Source organism: Solenopsis invicta, chromosome 4, assembly GCF_016802725.1.
Source record: "Solenopsis invicta isolate M01_SB chromosome 4, UNIL_Sinv_3.0, whole genome shotgun sequence".
NCBI classification, from domain to species: domain Eukaryota; kingdom Metazoa; phylum Arthropoda; class Insecta; order Hymenoptera; family Formicidae; genus Solenopsis; species Solenopsis invicta.
The window spans coordinates 19825235-19850454 of NC_052667.1; the positions used below are offsets into that span (position 1 = coordinate 19825235).

The following is a 25220-nucleotide window of genomic DNA, read 5'->3' on the forward strand; positions in this document are numbered from 1 at the left end:
AAATGTTGTTTACTCAAAGTAATAAAATACTTATTACTTATGATGTTGTGGCGATCGTTCGTCACATGCCCGAAAATTTGAAAACAATATTATTCAGGGCAACGATTAGCAAAAATATTCGTCAGTTGAGATAAACATGCTGAGATAGCAAGAAACACGGTAAAAAAACATATAGAATAGACGAGAGTCACAAACACAGAAAATAACAAACAGCTTCAAATCTGCGGACCAAATGATCATCCGAAGCTGATATAAAGCGGGCGAGAGAGGAAACGCTCTCTCTCTCTCGCCAAGTAGCCTTTTAAACTCAACGCGTCGTGTCATGTAACTCGGGCATCATAAGAATTAAACTGAACCGACTAAAAGCACACTCGACTTCGAATTATTAAATTATTACCGCACTACCTCATAACATCTAATCATATCTAAAATGTAATTTATAAGAATGTGATCACATAATCAATGGAAGAAAAAAAAATAGTAGTAATCCGGCTAGTCCAAAAATAATTTAAAAAAATCGGTTTAGTTTAAAAAGACACAGTATTATATTATAAAATTATATATTTTTAATTTTCCATTATTCAGAATTTTCCTGATTTAAAATTTTCATGCATTTAAAGACTTTAGAGCTATCACTTTATCCATGTTTAGCATTAAACTACAAACATAAAATAATATTTCTAATGTTTTTGTACATCGCTCTTTAGAGTAGCAATCAATTTATCTAAGAAATATTTCGATATAAAAATTTCGTTTAGAAAATCATGTTAATAAAATCTTATGTTATTGATTAACTCTTTGTGTCACAGTGTAGCCCTGGGAGCACACATACCATCCAAAAAAAATTTTGAAAATTCCATCAGCCATATTGGATCCGCCATATTAGATCCGCCATTTTGAATTTTGCATTTTTGACATTGAGTTCATAATCAGTGACCTTAAAAATCCTTAAATAACAAATTTCAAACAAATCCAGTTGATTTTGATAATTTTGTCCGTCATATTGGATCCGCTATTTTAAATTTCAAATTTTTGATATCGGTTTCGTAATCAGCAACCCAAAAACTCCGGATCTCAAAATTTACAAAATTATACTTACTAGAAAAAAAAAAAAATGACGCAAAGGGTTAACTCTGCATAATTCAAAGTGTGTATATGCCTTTCACGTCAACTGGTACAAACTACAATTACATTTGAAACTCACGATGCTAATGTTCAGAGTAAAATAAATTTATTTTTTTGGACTAACCTTCAAGCCTGGAATGTTATATTTTTCCTGAAACACGATATTGAACGAGATATTTTCAAGAGAATTATTGCTTTCAATTTTAAACCTTAAATTATGCTGATACTTCTAAGGATATCTTTTAAAAGATGCTAAGAGTTGTCTCTATAGTGTTTACATTGGCGTTTACAAGGTCAAGACACAAAGACAAATCGTAAAAACTTTAGCACTTTTAAACGTCAAATTTTATATTATTATAACTTTTATACTTCCAGTTATTCTAACGCAATATATAATTGATTACTGTAGAGTACTGCATTTTGTAATGAATCTGTAATTATAAATTAATATCGTAATATTCAATATGTTATTACTGCGGAAATTGATGTAAATTAATTCGAGATAAAGAGTACATGATAAAGCATAATTAACTTTTAAACACACAAGTAGGTTTGAAAGAAGTTTCGAACGCTCGCTGTGTGAAAACGGAATAAGGTAGAAGGTTCGGATCAGGGAGTAAAAAAAGTTGAAAATCTCCTTTTTCTATTGATACAATTGATTAACTTTTTTGATCAAGTAGAATTCAAACAGCACTGAAGCAAAATTTTGTTGGAGTTTGTGAGACTAACATTGTGTGTGAGTGACTTTTTTGGAGTAATCTTAAAAAATATATATAAATATTAAAAAAAACGAACAAAACACGAACAGATCCGTTCACGTATGTTACTCACATATACTCTGTCTAAAGTTTGAATACTATATAGTGTTGTGCATAAAAAGACTTCTGTGCATGGTCCGAAATATATCATGAAACACATTAATTTATAAGAAGACTTAAATATAAGCTCTTAAAGTAATTTAATGCATCGCATAGAAAACAATGGGGTGATCTTATCGGGCTAACACCGCATTTGAAAACTCCTCAGGGTTTATTAGAGGACGGTTGTAAAAAGAGGCAAACACTCGCAATTGGCCTGTCCATCCTGTCACGCGTTTAATAATCTCTAAAGATACACCCTTCGGTGCCGCTGATGAGGTGGAAACATGACGTGTGCTATGTGCGGAAAAGAAATCAGACCTCACTCCACACTTTTCTAGGCTTGATCTTATCTATCGACCAACTGTTTGATGGCCTATTGCTTTATGTGGCCTTGACCAGGAGATGAATAACTTGTCACAGGAAGGTGCCCGAAGGCTTTTTGTAGCTTCTAAATAGATCTTTATTAGAGTAAAAATGCACAAGCCCTCATTACCTCTAAATGGAGAAAAAATGAATAGAGGTTGAGACAGTTCTAGTGCAGATGTTTTTATTCTGTGTGGCACCCTGATTATGAGTTTATCTTCAATAGAGATTTGTAAAACTTTGATTGACGTGCGCGTATTCTGTGGCCTGTATCCAGAGCGAGGAGGAGGACTAACTTCTTTGTGATTACGTCTAGAGATAATGTGTCATACGGGTATAAAGTAGCGAGTTTTTCTAGGACTGAGGCCAGGTCCCACACGTAATCGTATCGAGGGCAAGGAGGTTCGAAAACTCCTACTCCCTTACAAAATCGCTTAATTAACCTATGGTTCCAATCTCATTGTCTGAGATCAGAGATATTGCGGATTGGGTGTTGTTAATTACCGAGTAAGAATTCGCTTGGTTTAGCTCCTGCGTTAAAAATTGAAGGAGCTACGTCAAGGTCGGTGACCATATAGAGGCCAATGTCGCTTTACAGAACAGCCACCAGCTGCAAAGAGGTTTAGTGTATTGTTTGATAGTCGATTCTGATAAAGATGCCATAGTGATATCTATCGCTCTTGGTGGCACTCCTCGGGTCGTGAATGCCTACCTGATAAGAGCCCTGCTGTCAGGGAAAGTGTCCTCTATGCTGGGTAAAACTGCCTGAAAGGTAAAGAGAAGAGGTTATAAGCTGGATTGATAACTAGAGGATCTCCTATTAAAAAGCGGCGGAATAATGGAAACCACGCCTGAGAAGGTCACCAAGGAATGACAACAACTTCTATTGCTCGATCGTTAAAAATTTTCCTGAGTACACGAGGCAAAAGAATAAACGGAAGGAAAGCAAAAAATTTTACATTTGACCATGATAATATAAACGCATCAATCGCAATAGCGCCCGGAAACCAGGATATATAACTTGTACATTTTGCGTTGATGATTGAGGCAAAGAGGTCAATATCGAAAGGGCCAAACTCCAAAAATATTCGAAGGAAGGGATCCTCCGAAAGGGACCATTCTGTGTCTATACTAATCAATCTGGATTCTCAATCAGCTATGACGTTATCAACGGAAGCAATCTATAAGACAAAAATCATACTATTCCGACTCTCGCATCAAAACCAGATCTGTCTCGCCATTAATAAAAAGTATGAGTATTGGATGGACCCAAAACGATTTATATTTGCAATAGCTGTCGTGTTATCTACTCTGAGGAAGATCTGGCAATTTCGCTGATCTGATGCAAAACACTGAAGGGCATAATAAACGGCTTTCTAGAAAGTTTATGTGAAAAGTTTTGTCTTCCTTTGACCACTATCCATGGCTACGACTAGTACCACAAGAAGCTCCCCATCTTGGTAAGAATGCATCAGAGAAGACTTCTAGGGTTGCTACGTCTAATCGGATAAAGTTCACTTGTTCTGGATCTGAGAATATCTTAATCCGCCAATCAAACCTTTTATTTAAATGATCTAGGATGTACATCATGGCTGAGTAGTTGTCATTAGAATTAGATAAAGCCAGACACTTAGTTTTTTCAAATGCTCTGGTATAAAAAGGACCGGACAAACAGAAATTAGTGATCCGAGCATGCGTGCGAGTCTCTCAATATTATATTAATTAATCATTCAATTCTCCCACTAATTAAATAACTTAATTTACTTAAAATCAATTTATAAAATAAATTTGAACTGAATACATATTCCTATACACTTACTTTGTTACAACTTTTTTCACTTACATTAGTAATAAAAATGACGGGCAATTTGTACATATTTTACTTAAATTTCAACCTATTAAATTTAATAAATTTACTATTAAATCTTTTTCTATTATAATTATTAAAATTATAATATCATTTTATTATAAATAAAATGTCATTTATTATTTCCCTAACAATTCTACATTTTGATTTGAATTTAAATTTTATCTAAATTTATTAATTATTAAATTTCTATTAAAATAATTTTTAAACAACAATATATAAAATCTTTAATATCAGGTTTACCCTAACGTGGATTATCAATTACTTAACAAATTTCTCTAACTATTTAAAATACCGCCAAATTATTTAAATTTCTTTAATATTATTTTTAATCTTTAATTTATTTAATCTAATTAATATAATAGGGAATTTAATCCTAATTTATCCTAATAAATCTTAAATTGTATATTCTCTTTTCTTTGAAACATTTAATATAAAATTGTATAAATTTCTGCGGCGCTTTGGAGGAATCGCCACAGATTGATGCACTGAGTCGAAGATGAAGCCTAAATATCTGCACTTTTGTGTAGGTAAAAATTGAGACTTAGAGTAATTAATAAGAAGTCCCAGCGAGGATAACAATTCAATTGAGGCGTCTAGATTATCTATACAGTCTTTCTTTGAAGCGTCTATGATCAGGGAATCATCCAAATAAATGACTAAACAGTATCCTCTTGCCCCTAAATAGGCAACTGGGCGTAGAATTTTAAAAATAAAAGAAAAATAAAAGAAGCTGTAGATAAGCCACAAGGGAGACATGTAAATTCGTAGGTTGTTCTCCGCCATTTGAAGCGGAGAAAATGACAATTCCTGAGCTACAAGGACTAGCAGATAAGCGTCTTCTAGATCAATCGTACTCATCCAGGACTCCCGGATCAGAAGTTGGACTACTGTATGCTAATCTTTTAGCTGAAAATGCTGTGAACAAAGGAAGGTATTGAGGTCTTTAAGGTTCAGTATAAACCTCATTTCTCCTGACGATTTTTTGATTAAGAAAAAACTGGACAAAAATTGATTTTTAGGTGGAAACGTAGCCACTATAACTCCTTTATCTACTAGTCGCAAAATTTCTTTGTCGCATGATTCCGCCATAGCAGGTGAAAAGTTAGGTTTTTATAAATACGCGCGAGGAGGTGGAGGGTAAGCAAACGGAATGTGGTAACCTTTAATGGCTTAAAGAACGTCGGGGTCCTTTGTTACCTCCTTCCATTTATGAAGGAACAAAGACAGACGTTTTGCCGACCTTACTTGTACTAGCGGCGCGTTCGGGACCGGGATCTGGAACGGCGAACCGAAGATGAGGTCCGTTGCACAGGGGCTTTGTAGTTTGACGACTTCTACTGGGAAGCGTATCGGTTAATTACTGGCCTTAACTGTCTTTGGCTAGGCAAAGATAAACCTTGATATTAACCGGCTTGTCTTCATATGCTTGAACTACCTTCAAGTCTTCTGCGAAATTAGCTCCAAAAAGCCAGTCGTCGACTTCAGATAAATCCGCTGCCGATTTACCAACAAAAGTCAGATACGGTTTTATATACGCCTGTCTGGCTAGGAATAGACGAAACTGTAAATCCGCTATAAGGTGAAGTCCCTCTGCTAACTAAGAAATCACATTTTTCAACTGGTCGTTTTGGAGGGCAGCTTGGTGAAGTTTCAGAAGGTCAGTTATACTGGAACTCAAAGCATTCAAGCAGGTTCCTAGCTAGATTTGCTTGTTGAATTGATACTTGTCTCTTTTTAGAAGAGACTGTTGCTTGCCGATGGCTGCCTTTAGCTCGTTGTTGATTTTTGGCAGGCCTAGACTTAGAAGGTCGCCCTTAAGCTCATATTTTGGCAGCAAGCGTTGACAAAGCTCTTCTTTAAGCCTTAACCAAGTTTCAGATCTTATAGACGCAAGGATGATAGGATCCCATTCTGAATCGCCTGTCGAACCTTGCTCTTCGCCAAACAATTCGCTAACCAGAGAGGTTATCTCACCTTTTTCCAGGTTCGCTGCCTCCTGAAGCTCCTCCAGGATGGAAAAGACAACTCTGTGCCCGTCAGGCACCTGAGTTTCTAGAAAGAGGAAAGAAAAGCAAATAAGGTTTAGATGAGACAATTGGCTATATTTTCTCTTCACCTTAACGAGAAAATATACCTGCTCCAATGCCCCGGTTTCTGCAAGCCGTTTGCTTATCTATTGCATACTCAAGCTCTTGAGAAATGCTTTCGTCTAAGGAAGGAATAACCTCGTCTATAGGTTGGGGCACGGGGAAAGATTTCTGCTCCCTTCGTGTCTGTTTCGTTCTGCGTGGTATGGCGTTTCATAAAATCCAGGATCTTTCTCAGGGTTTCAGTCAAGTATCTCAAATGAAGCACTACAAAGACCGGCGTAAACAGTCTGTTGTTTCTAGCGACACCGGAGTGCTTGGAGCTCTCGCCCGCATGAAAAAATAGTCTTCCCCACTCCAAACGCTCTGGTGTCGCAAGAAACAACATTCATGCGCCGCTTGAAAAAAACGTCTTTCTTATTTTAAGCGTTTCTGTTGAATTTTGGCATTCTGATAAAAAAAATTTGAAACTGTAAAACACAGATACAAGAAGATCACAAACAGAGAACTTCTATATAAATGAGAAACACAAATTATTAAAGATGGAACAAGAAATAAAAAATTATTGAAAATTTCCAAATATGTATTAAATAAATTTCAAAATGCATTGAATAAATCAGTGACAATACACGATCTGGATATAAAGAGGTGGACTCTACAAGGAAGAAATAATTGTAATTTGTCACCAGATTTATTCATGTCTTCCTCGAAATGGATTCATAATTTTAAAAGAACACACCAGATTGTTTCAAGAAAAATCAATTTTGTCACTCAAACGCAAATAGCGAATAAAGAGAAATTGAAGGAAAAAGCTGACTTGTGGAGAACGTGAAGTCAAAAATTGCATTGATTGGAAAGGATAATGTATATAATTCTGATCAGTCAGGTTCTAACTTGGAAATGCACGCAGAACGCACATTATCCTTCATAGGAATATCAAAAGTTGAAACTTTAGCACAATCCTTGAATTCTCTAACTCATAGTTATACGATATAGCCCATTGTATCTGCAAGCGGACATTTGATGTCCCTATTGCTTATAGTCCTAAAAGTAAAAGATGGCAAATTTGGGCCAAGGATTGAGAAAGGTTTATACAAAGCAGATAATATCCTCGTTTTAGCTTCTACTTCCGGGAAATTTACATCGAAGCTCGTAGTTAAATGATTTAAACAAATTTATTTACTTAACATTAATAAAAAGTCTGTATTTTGTGTTTAGACTCATGAACGGGACAAAAAGAAAAAAAATTTAATGCCATTGATAAACGTGGAAAAGAGATAAATATTTTGATGATTTCTGCCGGAATAACCGGTACGATTTAGCCATTGGATGTTTATACATTTAGGCAGTGGAAGAATTTTTTAAAATATTTTTCAGATATAATTATATTCTATAATTATGATATAAATTTGCATATCAGAAATAATATTTAAAAAATTCAATCTCTTATTCATAATCAATTTTCATCTCCCAGATTCGTAAATCTTTTTAGATATGCATGGTACAAGAGTAGTTACATTGAAGAGAAACTTCCTAAATGCGAGACACCTGTAAATTTTTGTTTCAATAATTGTAATCCTATTTGTGACTTATGTCACGACATAGCGATTTTTAATTGTGCTTGGTGTACAAAATCAAAGTGTATACGACATTTTTTTGACACTATAAATTCTGGGCGTCCTCATTATTGTACAGATTTTTATCAATAAAAAAATAAAAATAAATAAATAAATAAAAAATTAATAAAATTAAATCTAAAAAAGCATATAAAAATATAATAATACAAAAAAGTCTTATAGTCAATCAAATAAAAAAAATATTAACTATAGACGGATATGGATAGGGTGCGAATAGAGCGATATAGATATTTTTAGTTTATTTCTGAAAAATGTGTCTTTGTGAGTATAACTTTATCATACATGTTTGAATTTGTTAAACACGCTATAAATTTTGATATAAAGAAAATTTAAAATTTTTCAGAAATTTAGAAGAGAAGGGTTTCGAGAAAAATGACATTTTCGAAAAATCTGAGCAAACTGTTATAAAGTACAGAGAAATCCATAAAACTTTTATTTGAAACTTTTTTTTATATCTTTTACCGTTTCAACAGTATTACTTCAGAAATTAAAAAATCGATTTAATTCAAGAGCATGTTTTACCCTCTTGACAGTCATATGGGCCTGTATATGAAAATACGTTCCGTATTTTTATTTGTACTATAACATATTAAAGGCTCGGAGCAAGACACTTCTGTAGCGCACGAACTCGTGCGCGTACCATGCGTATACCATAGAGAGGTTTTTAATTATTTTTTGAATATGGAAATGTCGGAACATAACTTCATCTTATATCGTTGAATTTGTAATAAAATAAGCTCTATTTTGCGTATAAAAAAAAATAAATAAAAAAAAATTAGTGGTGGTGGTGAAAAGTATAAAAAATATGTGGTGGTAAAAAGTATAAAAAAAATTAAAAAAAAATTTTTTTTATTGCTTTTATAAAGTACTTTTCAAGTTATTCAACTTTTATTTAAAATATTTTTCTCTCTCTCTTATAGTTTCGACGATATGCGCTTTAGAAGAAAAAAAACCAACTTTTTTCAAAAGGGTGTTTCACCCCCTAAAAGTGTGTATGGGGCCATATAAAAAAATACATGTCTCTTATTTTGACCTAGAATACAATATATTCAAAGCTCATCAAAATCAAAGTGTAACACTTGGGTAGGTTTGCTTGTTAGTAGCTCAATGAGCTGTTACACATCTAAATGCACCAATTGACATTCATTCAAAATTCTTGAAGAATTTTTAAAAGATTCGCTCTTGTGCTTATTTTCAATGCTTCTCTAAAAATAAGAATAGTTCTTATTTATCCTTACAAACTTATATAAATGCGATAACTACTGTCAAAGTAAACAAAAATTCCATTACTAGTGCACACTTCACGGAAATTCTGCAATATTTTATTGTTCACGATTTCAGCATTTATTTCTAATAAAAGCGTATCAAAACACGATTTTTTGAAACATAGTTCAAAAACACTTTTTATTCTACAAACTACAAATTATTATTTAATATGTTCCGTGTTCAATAAAAGTTCAAATAAAAATTCTAAGCTAAAATTTGAAACTAAATGCTACTATATGACATGTGCGCTCGCCGTAATGTACAGATAAATTTTGGCGGAATATATTTTTGTTTCTTTAAGAATCTGTAGAAAAAGTTTCACAGAATTAAAAAAACATGAAATTATATTTTCCTTTTTGATCTCCCATAAAACATTGATTGTTGCAGAGAGCTTCTAGAAAGATTTTAACTTTTTACATTTTATGTGCAATATTTTTGAGAGAATTCTGTAAAATATAAAATGTTATGTTGTATAAAATGTTGCAACAAAATTATTTTAAAAATTTTATGACATAAAATGTTGCAATAAACATTCTTCTAAAATCTATCACGTGCATCACATTTTTAAATTGAGTTTTTAAAAATTGGGTAAATTTTCTGCTTGAGTATGTTAATAAATATTTAAATAGAAAATTTGCTGCAATGCTTTCATTGATTGGACGGATAAAAATATTCTAATAATAAATTTATTCATGGCGTGTGCTATGTAATATGAGTACAAGAATGTTATGCAAACAAAATTATTTCTTATATATTTTATGCATTTATTTAAATATTTTAAAAATCATGTTTATATTTGTTATTATATAATAATTAAATTGCAAATAATAAAAGAAACGTATGCAAACTGTATTGTATTTTATAAGTTTTATTGTAACTTTTTGATCTTTCTCTTTCTCTCTTTCTTTCTCTCTCCCTCTCCCTCTCTCTGATCGACTGAATATAATAAATTTAAGTATTATTTTTAAAGTACTTTAAATTTAAAATATATATTTTTTTTAATTTCTTTGAGTTTTCGTTAATTCTTACATATAAAAGACTATGAACTGGACAAAATGGGAAGATTTCTTCTCACAACATGAGCCTCTTACTGCCAAAGGTAAACGAAAATTTTTGATTTTTTAATGAAAAAGCTGAAATTTTTCTTACAAATTTTTTTTTTAACTTTAGAATTTTTTTTTATAATTTTAAAATTTACGTATTCCGACTTCAGTTTACATCTATTTCAAAATTGATTTACCCGCGACGCTGTTTTCATAGATTTAAAATTATAAAAATTCACACAAAAATTATTAGACACTGTAATATGATCCGCTATGATTAAAAACGCCTGTCTTTATGTAAACAAATTTTTTCATAAATTTTTTTTGGCACGTGACAGTCTCATAAGGTGAGAAGAAAATTTTCCATTTTATAATTTTTTATATTAAAATTATTAAAAATTATTAAACTTAAAAAAATTCAAAAAACATAGTATCTTTTCGAAAGTAGAGATTTTAAGTTTTAAAACTTCTTTTTAATTTAAATTTTATTTTACGAAGTTACAGCTGTTAACTTAAAAGTTAATATTGTAACGCAATTACTAAATGCTAAAATCTTGAAATTTTTACATTATTTGTGCCTACGAATACAATATAATTCTTTATTCATATTGTATTGTATATAACATAAATGAAAGTAATTATATAAAAAACTAATCAAAATAGTTTTAAATCGATATTCAAACGATGAAATATCGATAGCCTCGCAAAAAATATATAATTTTCCTGTTGAAAAGTTTACTTATAAATGGATAACAAATAATGTATTATCTTTCTTTTAAAAATATCATATAAAGCACAGACATCAAATAAGTCTCAAATTTCGAGCATTATTTTGATACAATGTATTCGATGATTTCGACGTCGATTCAATGAGTCATTCCTGGATGGGTATTGATAACGTTAAATATATTTCCGCAAATGTTCCACGCACGTTAAGCAGTTAGCACAATCGCCGATAATATCCAAAATATCAACGCAAATAAAAATGTAAAACGTACGCGTGTATCGCATAAAACTTTTAATGTATTCATGTAAGTATAAAATGCTCCTAATATTGAGAGACTTGATCTCGTGGTTGTCAAATTCTCTTTGACGATATTTGCTAATATAACTACTAATATAACAATGAAAACGTTTGTCGCGACACTCGTTCTTCTTATACAATGCACGCATTTGATTGCCTCAGAGTGTGAAAAGCCCGAGTCTATTGTCATAAACGTACATCTGTACAACGGGTAAAAGAAACACGAACGTCCATTGTCAATTTCATTTACTGTGTCAATTATATCCATTTTTGTTTTAGTAAATTTCCCGATGGCAAAAATCTCGGGAACCAACAAAGCTGTCAGGATATTGATGCGTCACTACCGGTCGTCATCATAACCCATGGCTTCACCAGTTCCGCAAACGAAGATTCATTTCAAAAACTGGCCAAGGCATTTGTAGAGGTAGATATCATGCATTCGCAAACAAATAATTGAAGGAGAAAATACGAAGCACCAACACCAGTACAAAAATGTCGATTCAATTTAAAGTCCTACGAAATCCGGTAACGCGAATACTATGAAAAATGCGACGAAGAATACGATCAAGAATTTAAAGGAGTATTCTAGAAAAAAAATTTGCCTATTATAGAAAAAATTTCGTAGGTTGGTGGGTTCGCACCAAAATATGTATGCCTGATGATTACCTAAGACAGCTTACCCCAGGGCCTAAGGACCTAAGCAGAATAGTTGATTTATAATTTTAAGACAATTTTTTTACTTAAATCTTTGTCTTTAGTAACGTACAATAACTGTCTTGCGTCTCAAGTCTTAAGTTAAGAACAGAATCTCTTGTTAATTTATGACTTGAACACAAGACAATTATTGTGCGTTAATAAAGACAAAGACTTAAGTCATAAAACTTGTCTTAAAATTATAAGTCAACCATTTTGCTCAGGTTTTATTCTGTTCATTCTCAGACAACACGAAGTCTAAAATCAGATCATAAGACGTTTTTAAGACTATTTCCAAAATTGTGTCTTAAAGTCGTTTTTTAGACGACTGAAGAATGTTTTATGATTCGATTTTAAACTTCATGTTGTTTGGGTTCGAATATATAGTGCTGGATAGCCTTTACTATCCTGATGTCCACAGAATTGAAATCGCTCAAACAACATTGTCAGGGAACCATGACTCGCTAGTGCGTTTCCCTCTTAAATATAATGCACAAAGAAAAGCACGGGCAATACGAGCACGATTATAATAACTTTAACTCTTTAAAATAAAAGTGATTTCTAGAAGCATTTGTAACAAAAAACACAAGAAAAGTAATTAGAAAATGCTCCAATCAATAGATATAAAAAAACTAAACAGGTACCAAGTACTGCATTACAAGTACTGCAAACATAGAGGTTTTCCGCCCTTCCTACGCGGAAGGACGCAATCCGAAAAGTGTGACCTAATCCAATCAAAAATTTTGTTGCAATTAACCATCTTTCATTTGATCAGTTTGCCATTTTAGACTGAGAATGTGATCAATATCAACGTACATAATCGTAAAAAAAATTTGGGTTGAGTTAGGTTTTTTGCAAGATAGTGTGTATTGAAAGTCATAAACAGAAATCTTTGCTTTACTAAATTGATAAATTTACTTTATATATACTAAAAATAATAGATACCAAAAATTGCTTTGAAAATAATTCTCTGTTTTAAAAATGCAAATCCAGTATTTTAAAAACACATTATTTCTTATACATTCAATATTTGTGTTTTTAAAACTAACTTAACCCTCAGCTGACACACTGGGTGTCGTATACCCGGGCTACAAAAATGCTTGACATTCATAAATCGTTCGCTCCTTCTCTTCCGAATATTTCGAATATATTCAACTTCTCGATTTTTGCGTCTATTTAGTCTTTTTCTTGACCTTTTGGCATATTGATTAGAAAAAAAGTTGTTCAAACTCTATGTATTAGGTATCGACAAATACGCAATTGAAAATGATTGGGTGACGTACACCCATGTGTGGCAAAATATCGAATCCAATATAGTGTGTTAGCTGAGGGTTAATAATGTTTATTTTGTTATCTGTCGGTTGGAAAATCTTTTTTCAATTTTTCCCGTTATCTTCGGTAAAAATGCTTTAGAAAATCATTTTTATTTTGACGGGACAAAATTATTGTAATTGCTCCACAATATGGAATAAGGAACAGTTCAATAACGTTAAATAAAAAAAGACATAAATTGTTCTCTTTTCAACATATTGAACTGTTACTTAAGTCCTGGTTTCCTATTTTCGGTTTCGTTCATTGTGTTTGGAGCTTTCACGACCCTGCGACTAGTGCAATGAAGACATTGTCCCCCTGCCTGATTGCCCGCATATGTTAGTAAACAACATACTTGTGAGATTGATCAAGGACAGTTAGTTAGAATTGTTGGCAAAGGAGAATGGTCATCCGTCTCTGGTGCTTGAATAACAGGGCTTTGATATTTCTATTAACCATCATCTTTGAATCCGTGCTTCATATGTGGTCACTGCATAGATATAGACAATTCCCGCATTCAGGCATCGAATCCGCGTATCTAATCTTCTCAGAGCAAAATGCGACTGTCAGCCAATTTGTCCGTTCTCGGAATCAGAAACTCGAAATGAATTGTGAAGCTCAGGTTTGAGGCCATCCAAGATAAGGTCCAGATATTTTTATCTAAGACTCTACCTTCATGTGGGCAAATTTCAACAAAAATATGGGTTTGTTGTGAACGAATATTGTCGTTTTCTGGTGCACTATCTCCAGAACCATACCGCGTTAAGCGCGCACAACACCGCTACTGTCGATAGCTACAGTCTCCTGCAACTTTGTCCTGTGGCTAATGTGTCTGCATAGCAGATCATAGTGCAGTGTGAGGACAGGACAGTGCAAAGAAGTCTGTCGTAATCGAAATTTCATATCAGGTCCCAACATCAACCTCTGCAGAAATGATATTTTTTCACAAACCGTTTTTACAAAGAAATAATATAGAAGCAGCAGAAAAATATTTTTGTTTGGAATAGCTTTATGTGATTTTTCACGCTTGTCTTGACCAAAGTATTTTTTGAAAGCGAGTCCCCAAAATTGAACTCCGGATTAAAAGAAAATAAAACAATTTTAAGTTTCACTAAAATTTAATTAAATTCAAAATTTGAATTTGTATAACTATTTTGATACTAAAATTATATTAAAATTTTTTCAAAATTTGTCTACTGGTTTCTCTGCAATTTCATAATATATTTTTGCGCCGTTTTTACGTAAAATGGATCATTTCTGGAACAAATAGCGGAGAAATGTTTGCAAAACATTTGCAGAAAAATACTTTTGTTTAGAGTACTTTTTCTATTCTGTGATTTTTTAATAATGAGGAATACAGAACTTTTGTGTTCACCTAGTGACAGTGCCACGTATTGCTCGAAAACATTCTGTTTTTTTTACATTTCTCTACAAATAGATTTTGTAAGAAAAATGCGACAAAATTTCTTCTAAAAAATCTCTGCAATTCTTCTTTTTTTTCTTTTGTAATTGCATAATAAAATTTGCCAATCTTAATTTTTTTTGTGTATAAGTTCTGCAGCAAAAATATCGAAAAATTTCGCAACAGTATTCCGTACAAATTCTCCGATAATTTGTTTGAATTTTTTTGTAGTTTTGTTTTTAGTTTTTCTTCAATTTGTCTCAATACAGATTTTATAGAAAAAATGCATTGAAAATGTGATGGAATGTCTCTTCCAATTTTTGTACAATATTGCCTGTAAAATTTGTATTTTCTCTGCAATTTTATCTGCAGTTCCTTGTTGAATTTTTTACTTAAAAAAGAAAGTTTAACAAGTGTACTGAAAAAAAAATTTCTATTTTTTAGTAATACCGTCTTGATTCTAAACGATTTGCCTCTTATATCCGAAATCTCGAAAAGATACTCTAAAATGTAGAGAAACATCAAATAAGCATGAGAGGCTAGATTTAAAACAATCCTCTTAATGCTAAAAAAAATTTCCTCTTTTAGCAAATAACGTGCAATAAAAAAAATATTTTTTTTTAGTTTTTTAACACATTTTATTATTTTTATAGCTTAATTTGTGTTGACTGTTTCGCACATAAGATTCCTATTTCACTAATTACAATTACGCATTATTTTAATAATTTTTAAAAAACGCATCGGCGCCGGCGGGATTTGAACCTGAGATTTCAGAACAGTAATCTAATACGCTAACACTGACAATGAGCTAATCGTTTATTTGTGATATCTTTAATTAAATGTTATATTTAAGGTAAAGCTGATTTGAATAGGAAGGTACTTGCGTCTTGAGTACCGCCCGAACACTCTCACTCATTCTTTAATTTTAGCCTTAGATGTTTTTAATATAAAATAAACTATATGTAAATGGCAAATATTAAGAATACCCCCACCACCTTCGATTTTGATGAAATTAAACTTATTCGACGCGTTTCCACATGAAACGAACGAATCTGGCAGAAAAAAGTGTCGCTTTGCCCCGCGAATCGAGATATCAAGCACTAAAGTTGATGTCTATTGAGCTTAGGATATCTGTCATCTCGGCGTAATGTAACGAAGTAATGTGCACATCGCGAACCAATAAATCTTCTTGTAACAAATAAGCGTGCCGCGAATATCTTGCATATCCTCTTATTTTAAGAGACTATTTCAATTACTATAGTCGAATTTCCTATAGAGGAATTTACTTTCGGATTTTACTCATAATTCGTATGTTCACTTTTTCATAGATGATTACGTTTTATAGAATATGTTGCATATAAGATTTTCTTGCTTAGAGGAAATGTTAAGAGGAATTCTTCACTTATAAGTAGAATATTTTGTTTGGGTGATAAAATTTAAAAAAAAATCTGAAACTTTGTATAAGTTTAGAGTAGATGGAATTAATCACAAAACAATTTTTTTAGCTGCTGATTTTTGGTTTTCGGGATGCAGCATCCTCTTGAATAAAATCGGTGTTTACGTTTTTAAGCGATTATCATTGAAACAATGAGAAATATAAAAAAATATTTCTAGCAAAAGTTTTATGGTTTTGAAAGCTCTTTATAATAGTATAATCAGATTTTTTAAAAATGTTATTATAAATTTTTTAAAATACCCCTACTACTTTTTTTTTTATTATTTAAATTGTTCTTGCTTTAATATTTAATATTTTATTTTAGGCTTTTATACGTTGTGCATGGTGCAAAAATTACTTCTGTTTTGAACACTTCTTTGAACAATACCATTATTGTAATAATTATATAGAATAAATAATATCTTATTTTTGTAAAAGTAAAATATTAAAGCAAAAACAATTTAAATATTTAAAAAAAGATAAGTGGTGGAGGTATTTTAAAAAATTTAACATTTAAAAAAAATCTGATCATGCCATTATTAAAAGCTTTCGAAACCATAAAACTTTTGCTGGAAACGATTTTATATTTCTTATTGTTTTGACAATATTCGTTTGAAAACGTAAACACCGATTTTATTTAAGGGGATGCTGCACCTCTAAAACCAAATATCAGTAGCTAAAAAAAATTGTTTTGTAATTAGGTTCATCTTCTCTAAATTTATACAAAGTTTTTTATTTTTTTTTATTTTACACTTGCCAAATTTTCCTTGTAAGATAATTTACGGACTTTCAATAATATTTTTTCAACCGCTTTTGTAAAGAAAATGATATAGAAACAGTAGAAAATATTTTTGCCTGAAAATTGACTTGTGAAAATATTTTTGCCTGAAATTGCAAGAATTCTGAAAAATATTGTCGAGACAATTCTAAAATACCTTGTTTATTCAAAAAAAGGAATACTATTACTATTTTAAGGAATATTTATTTTTAATATTTATCCAGCATTAATTTAGTATTTATTTTACATTAATTATTTGGAATAACAGTTACCTAAGTAACAAATATATTTTTATATTTAATTTTATTATTATCATATTAATTTTTTCTAGTTGTATTCTCTCTATTTGAAAAAATAACGGAATAGTTATTCAAGATAGTATTCCGTATTTGTAAAAATCATTTAAAAAAAACTTATTTTATATACGTAAATTATTATACTAAATTTGTAATATGTTTATATGAATAATATGCTTTAATTATATATGTTTTATAATTTCGATAACATATATTGACCTGATCTATCAGTGATACGATATATCTATCAGTGATACGATATATGTATATGATGCATTGCAACCAAGTGATAACAGATCATCACTTACCCGCAGCACGTAATATTGCAACAATATTGCGACAATATTACAATATCGCAGTAATATTACAGCGATATTGTAATATTGCAGCAATATTGTTGTTAGATTGCAATATTACGTGCTGTACGGATAGGTACCAGTTTGTAAAAGTCGCAAAAGTTAAGCAAAGTTGATAGCGGTTTAACCGCTTGGGTAACCGCTTGGAAATTTTCAAAAATGAAGTTTTCTACAAGATTAAATAAAGCTCTCTGTAAACTTTAATAAAACTCTCACGGAGTTCTTAAAAGCGAACATAGGAGTTTCCGCGAAGTTTAGAAAACTTCCCGGGAACTATTTTAAAGCTTGCAGGGAGTTTAAAAAAATTGATTTTTGAGCTTTCTGCGAGCTCAAGTAAAGTTCCTGCGAATTTAAATGAAGCTCTTAAGAAGCTCCCAAAAATGGATGTAGAAGCTCCTGGAGTGCTCTGTGCGAATTCTTTTAAAGTTAAAAGAAGAAGCTTAAAAAAATTTTATGAGTTCGCCGAGGATTTTTCGTGCTGTGTCCGAAGAATCGCGAATATTTTGCTATTCCAAAAAAATCTCTGAAACCTTGCAGATATTTCGAAACCTTTCTGGAATATTTTATTTTTCCAGGTGAAATATTTTTGAAACAGCTCTAAAATATTTTAATGCTGTATGGGAATATAATGACATCTAAAATGACAAAGAAACATTGAAACACATTATATTGTAATGTTGCTGCAATATTTCTACAGGCGGACATGTAATTATTGCTGTGATGTTGCAGCAATATTGCAGCAACTTTTCATAACGTTTTTGCAATGTCACAATATTATGTTGTAATATTTTTACAAGTTACTGTTGCAATCTTTCTATGTTATATGAAAAAATAATTTTCTGTTTTTACAGAAAGGTCATACGGCATTTATAATGGATTGGTCTGCAGCAGCTTGCAGTTCTCTAACGCCGAGACAGTATTCTATAGCGGTAGAAAACACTCGCAAGATAGGTCCACTTATAGCAAAGTATAACTACTTAAAAAAAAATTAATGTACAATATTAAATAGAAAAATTATTAATAATTACTTAATATATATTAAGAATAAAATCAACAATTCCCTTTAATATCAATCATAACAGTACCAGAATATCAATGAATATAATTTCACACTCAACATTAAAAAAAAATGCTGTAATATGATTTAAAACGTTTATTCAAGTAAACGTCGAATAATGGGTTGCTACTAATATATGCAGTAAATTCAACTACTTTATTTATTAAACTATATTTGTGTCCTTACTATTAACTCTTTGTTTCATTAATAATATTATTAAATTAAGAAACTATTTCTCCAATTAAATTAATATTGTTGATTCAACAGCATTTTCTTCTTAATTAAATATGTTGTAATTTTTATATATTATGTTCAATATGTGTTTTATTATATTTATTGTTGATACAGGCGAAAATATTTCTCTGTTATTTTTTTACAAATATTTATGCAATTTCTTTGCACATTTATTCTCTATTTGTCTTAAAAACGAGTCATTTTATGCAAAGAAATTGTGTAAGAATTGATGAAAGTGTTGAGAAATTAGCAAACAAATTTCAGCGGAATTTTAGCACAATTTTAGTAAAAAAGTAGTCGTAAACATCAAAATTTATTTTAATTCAATTAAATTTTAATAAAATTTAAAATTATCTTATTTCCTTTTAAGTCAAAGTCAAATTTTGCGAACTCACTTTTAAAAATACTCTTGTCAAGACAAAAGTGAAAAATCACATAATGCTGTATCTTTTATTCTACTCTGTGATTTTTTATTTTACAAGAAATACAAAACTCCCGCGTTCATTTAGTGCAATGTCGTGTACTGCTCGAAAATTTTCTTGTCTTTTGAATATATGTTCTGGTTTACTCCTTGCTTTATCTGCAATTTTTTTACACTTTCTCCGTTGTTTTTTTATCAGTTATCTTTAGTTTAGTTTCTGTTCAATGTCTCGGCACAGCAAATATGCAGCGCAAAAGCAAAGAAATTTCAGACAAAAAATATTTTGTATTTTGAAAATATTTTCCTAGTTTCTCCGCAATTTCTTTATAATTTCTCTATCAATTGTCTTCAGTTTTTCTTATATTTCTCTACAAGTGAGTTTTGTAAAGAAAATGTAAGGGAATTGTTGTTACATATCTCTGCAGTTTCTCTTTTTTTTTGCATTTATTCTGTGATTGCTTTCAAAATTCACCATTACTTTTTTTTCATTTTTTTTTGCAGATAGATCTTGCTGAAAAAATACCGAAAAGTTTCTTAAAAGTAGCTGCAAATTCTTCAAAATTTGTCTAAGTTTCTCTGTAGTTTTGTTTTTAATTTTTCTCCAATTTCTCTAAAACTGGATTTTTTTATTTAGAAAAAAAATGCATAGAAATTTCTCTTCCAATTGTTCTACAGTATTGTCTGTAAATATGTATTCAGTTTCTCTGTAATTTTGTCTGCAATTTCTCGTCAGTATGTTTGTTAATATATTATATTTCAACAAACTTCTCTGATATTTCATAAATTTTCTGATTTCATAAATTTTTATAGTGAAATAGTATAGAAATAGCTCAGAAATATTGTTGTTTGGGGTGCAAGGTTTCATTATTTTGGATTTTTGTCTTATTTTGTTATCCAAAGTCATTCTTTAAATTTTCACATAAATTTTCTCTAAACATTCCATATAATGCAAAAGAAATGCAAAATATAGTATTCAATCAAAAATATATTTATATTATGTACCGAAAACACGACGTCCATATATTTAATCGTATGTTTCACATTATATTTAATCAAATTTTCTCTTGGCAGCTATACCATTGACATGATCAACACCTGTAAAACTCCATTGGAAAACATGAAGTTTGTCGGTCACAGTCTTGGCTCACACGTATGTGGTTTCGCCGCAAAACAAATCAAGAGATTAACAAATAAAACTGTGCCGACAATTTTGTGCCTCGATCCTGCTGATCCTGACTTCGGTCGCAATACGTGCGAGGACAGAGTCTGCAGAGAGGACACCAATCGTATGGTAGTTTTTAAAACATCGATGCTCGGGATATCGGATCCTATAGGTCACCTCAATCTACAGTTCGGTAATGGATTGAAGCAACCGGCATGTAAGAGATCAATAGCATATACTTATTCCGTATAACAAGATATTAAATATCGCTGAAGAAGCAGAAAAGTAATGACAGAAAGTTACAAATAAAACAAATTCACATTTTAGGCTGGTTTTGGGACGTATCTTGCCATCACACCGAATCTATCACATATGCAACCGATATGGTGGATGAAAAGTGTCTACGCCTTGCTGTTCCTTTCGAGTAAGTTAAACTCTCTTTTTTCAGTATACTTCAGCTTAATTTGATTCAAATTTCACGAGTTCAGATAACATTTCATGTAAAAGTAAAGCAGTGCAATCCATTTGTTAGCACCTATGAGTTATGTTGCTATGATGATGACAGAATTATTTGACGTATTAAACTTTGGCTTGCATGTTGCTGAAATAATATTTTCTACTTCTGATATTGAACAAATAAGCAAAAATGCAATTTTGACGATATTACTATAATCATAAATTTTTTACCATTGTTTCCGCAAAGTGGTTGTAGAGTTGCTGCAGTTTGCGTATTTTTTTTTGCTTCCAATATTACATTAAATGAGAACTTATCGTGTTGTCAACTTACTTACAAAATTTTTTAACAATTTATCATCAAAATGTTAAACTAACGTTTTCCTTTTTTACACACAAATTATACATGAATTATAAAATATATGTATTACAAGATGTTCGTCAACAGGTGAGAGACAATTAAAGAAGTGCTTCTATATAAATGATAAAATAAAATGAAAATAATAAAATAACAAAAGAAAAACAAGAATAACAAAATTACGATTGAGGCTTCGTTTTTTAATTGTAAATGTTTAAATTTTGGATTAAAAGAAAAGAAACGTCGTATTTTCACACAATATGATTTTGGTGTGTCTTAATAGAAAGAAACTTTAAAATAACTTAAATGCATGCTTTTGTGACAGCTGTAACTTCTCAACATCGATGAGTGTGTAGAAATCGAACATAGAAGCATTTGTGTTCCAATAACTAATATTAAACTCTTTAAAATGTCACAAGTAAATAATCAGTGCACAAAATTTCTTTTTACTTAAATTACAAATTTTTATTTTAAACTCATGAGTATTTCAGCTTTGCATTGATCTATCTTTAGTAAATAAAAACCGTATTATTATAACGACTTTACAGCGAGAAGTGGTTAAAGTTGTATCCATATTGTCTGTTGCACTGTATACAATCAATTTAAACGATAAGAAATTTTCCCTGTAAAATTGCCTAAATGAACAAAGTAAAGGAAACTTTAACGGAATAATGCCAAGAACTAATGAATAATATGGGTGTTAATCCATTGAGACAATACCAGATCTTATCTTTTTTTAACCATCTGGAGAAAAATTGCAACTTTGACAGGATGTTTTATTACACATGGCACTAGACACTACACGCTAAACACTTTTTCAGATTACTATTAGTTCTTATTCTTACAAAATTTCTTTAATAGTAAAACGTTCATTCCTTTGAAGGATTGTAAAAACCACTTTTAAACATTTTTGCTAAGAGAACATTCGAATTCTATGCACGAGAAATTATGCAGTTGCTCGAAATTTAAGATGGCAAATGATTATAGAAAACAATTATTGTTATATCATTGATTAAAGCGGTTTCTAAATATGAATAAATATGATCCAATTTTAAGTTAAGAATATGAAATTAATATTAAAAGATACGACTTTTCCTCTAACTCAATTCATGTAAAAAAAGTGCCTAAAACAAATGTATATTTAGACATTAGAGGAAAGGAGGGAGTTGTGGAATATGTTGGCTGTTTTGTTATATGACAATAACTCATTATCAGTAAACATTAACGCAATACAATTCTAACCAATTTAATAACCATAGAGATCTACTAATCACCCTATAGGTAGAAATTCATCGGGTATATTGGACGAACGTAATTCACAATTTACTGAAGAGAGGAAAAAAGGATGCTTTCGTGGAATAGCAGGGGAATTGTGAAATACTAACAGCTAATAAAAGACACTTTTATTTATAAAAGAACAAATCAATGCTATTAAAATATAATTTTATTTAACAAAAATTTTTTTAATTCTTCTATCTTAAAAAATTGTTTTAATAAAACTTGAAACTTTTTATAATAATTTTTTTTTGCTTTTAATAAACATTATGTAACGTCTACAATGAGATTGTAAAGTCGCAAGAAAAATGGATATGGTGGACGACTGTCTTGCAGGAAAAAAGAACTTAATTTTCCTCACTTAGTTTGGATAGTTTATTTCAAGTACAATGTACCGTTCACGCGCGTTTTTATTTCGCCGAGTTCGCGGCTTGGACTCTTATTCCTTTCAAACACTAACGCGTGTCTCGGGCGATTCGGGAGTCTCGACGCGTCTAGGGGTAACGATCCTGGGTTTAAGAACCGTCGCCTGGGAATCGCTACCCTGAGTCTCGACTCCTGGTTCGCCTTGGGAAAGGGCTCGACTTCGCGCACTCGTCCGATACTTCTTCGATTTACGCACTCTAGCACTCGGGCTGCTGGGACAGGCAAAAGAGCCTTCAAGAGCCTTCAGGGTTTCGTCCACCGAATATACGTATATCCGCGGAGGTCTTCGCGCTCGTCCGGATTCGCGGTGACGATTCGCGCCCTTGTCCGGATTGGCCGCTTAGATCCTTAATTTTTGTGACCGCGACGAATCCGCGTAAAGCGATTAGATCAATCGTCGACCAAAGAATAGGCTTCGATGCTGGTCACCGATATCGCTTCAGCTATCGCCGTTTCCGGCTCAAGATCTTTGCGATTTCAACCCGCGTTCGACAGGATAATTGTTTCCTGATGGCACGCGGTTCCGCGTCTTCAAAGCCGCGACGCCGCGGCGTCGTGCAAGATGTCCCATATGCAACCGCGGTCCATTTCAATTCGGCGAGTTCGGAAATTTTCATAATTATGTGTCGGTACGCTTTGTCGTGCACGACGTGTGGTGTGTGTGTGTGTGTGTGTGTGTGTGTGTGTGTGTGTGCGTGCGCGTGCGCGTGCGTGTGCGTGTGTGTGCGTGCGTGTGCGTGTGCGTGTGCGTGCGTGCGTGCGTGCGTGTGTGTGTGCGTGCGTGCGTGCGTGTGTGTGTGTGCGTGCGTGCGTGTGTGTGTGTGTGTGTGTGTGTGTGTGTGCACGCGTGCGTGTATGTATGCGTGTGCGCTGTATGTGTGCGCTACTTAACAACGACCATATTCCACTACCACAGCTTACATATAACATGACTTTATTTGCCAAATTCATACACGCATAATGATACACATTAAATTCAATAACATTATTTGAAATTTTCATTCAAGAGCTTCAAATTAGACTACAATAAAAAATTAATGTAACATACCTCTGAAAATTACGTAGAAAGTATACACCTGTAAAAATTTTTGCTATCTGTAAAACTAAAATTCAGCTTTTAAAAACGCAGCTAACATTAATGACCAGTAACCTATTTACAATGCCGAAATAGACTGTAACAAAGTAATTTTAACAGTTACTTTTAGAATTCAACGCAAATTATACGAAATATTATGATATTTCGTCACCCCAGATTTATTCCACAATCACCGTTTTCCTTCTATAATTAAAAAATAATAATCATTCTGTTATTCTTGATTTTAAATATTTGAATATTTATTCTTGTTTGCAGTGTATAAAACATGTAAATACTTAAACATTTACTTAAGAAGCTTGAGTTTTAATCGCAATTTATTATTGGGATTATTTATGAGCAGAATTTTTCCTTTATTTTATGATTATAATGTTACTTATTTTGGTTTAACATTTTTTTAGTGCGTCCAGCTATCCTACCGCTGACACAGAAGATTGTCTTGTTGTAAACAGCAATATATTAAAGCCCGATAATACCGCCGTGGGACAAAAGTACGTATATACTAACTGTGCAGAGAATACTTTTAAATGTAAGAAGGAATAATAGCAAGCCGTGAATTAAAAACGTCTCATTATAACAGAAATAAAGCTTTATAATGTACAACTGTAATTAATTAAATTGTTTGACCAGCATATACATAAACCTTTCTTTCTTAAAATCTTTAAATTACAATATTATTTATCAAGCAAGCCACTGTAATTTATATAAAATGGGGTAGAGCAAGAAAAGCCCGTTCTATAAAAACGGATAAGAAAAAAATGTTTTAAATATAAAATATTGGCAATTAGTATTTAAATTCTAAAATACAAAATACTGATAATCTTTCAATTTGAAATACAAAATACAAGCTTGTATAAACAAATAAATTTCAATAATTGAAGTCACTTGCAGCGTTACATTCGACTTCAAATAATGTTACATTCAACTTTAAATGATGTTACAATATCAAATGATTACGATACGAGCACAGTAGCCGACGGGTGTGCGAGAAAACGCTTAACAAATCGGCATGCAATAAACATAGCTGATCTCGCCGTATGTATCCGCCTGTGTTTAAGATATAGGACGGAAATAAACAAAACGGGAAAATAAAAGCAGTATCATTATAAAAACAATAAAGAGGAACGAAAAATTGTTATTGCACGAATGGAAAAACTTTTTCGAATACCTTTCGACGATCTGTCCATTGTGCTGT

At 31.7% G+C, this 25220-nt stretch overlaps 1 protein-coding gene across 1 annotated transcript; it reads left to right on the top strand.

Annotated features, from left to right (window-relative positions):
- Window positions 1–11313: 11313 nt before the first annotated feature.
- Window positions 11314–24659, top strand: LOC105198068 (phospholipase A1-like). The gene is made up of 6 exons (XM_011164714.3): window positions 11314–11486; window positions 11555–11699; window positions 18398–18513; window positions 20330–20637; window positions 20748–20844; window positions 24427–24659. Exons 1-6 carry the CDS (start codon window positions 11377–11379, stop codon window positions 24566–24568), a joined length of 918 nt encoding a protein of 305 aa, XP_011163016.1. The 5' UTR covers window positions 11314–11376; the 3' UTR covers window positions 24569–24659.
- Window positions 24660–25220: the final 561 nt, after the last annotated feature.

What these genes read in the sequence shown, in the direction of transcription:
- LOC105198068 (XM_011164714.3), top strand. Translation starts at nt 11,377, where the DNA reads ATGAAAACGTTTGTCGCGACACTCGTTCTTCTTATACAATGCACGCAT. An exon ending in TGGCCAAGGCATTTGTAGAG is followed by an intron (nt 11,700 to 18,397) that starts GTAGATATCATG and finishes CTGTTTTTACAG; the next exon opens with AAAGGTCATACGGCATTTAT. An exon ending in ATAGGTCCACTTATAGCAAA is followed by an intron (nt 18,514 to 20,329) that starts GTATAACTACTT and finishes TTCTCTTGGCAG; the next exon opens with CTATACCATTGACATGATCA.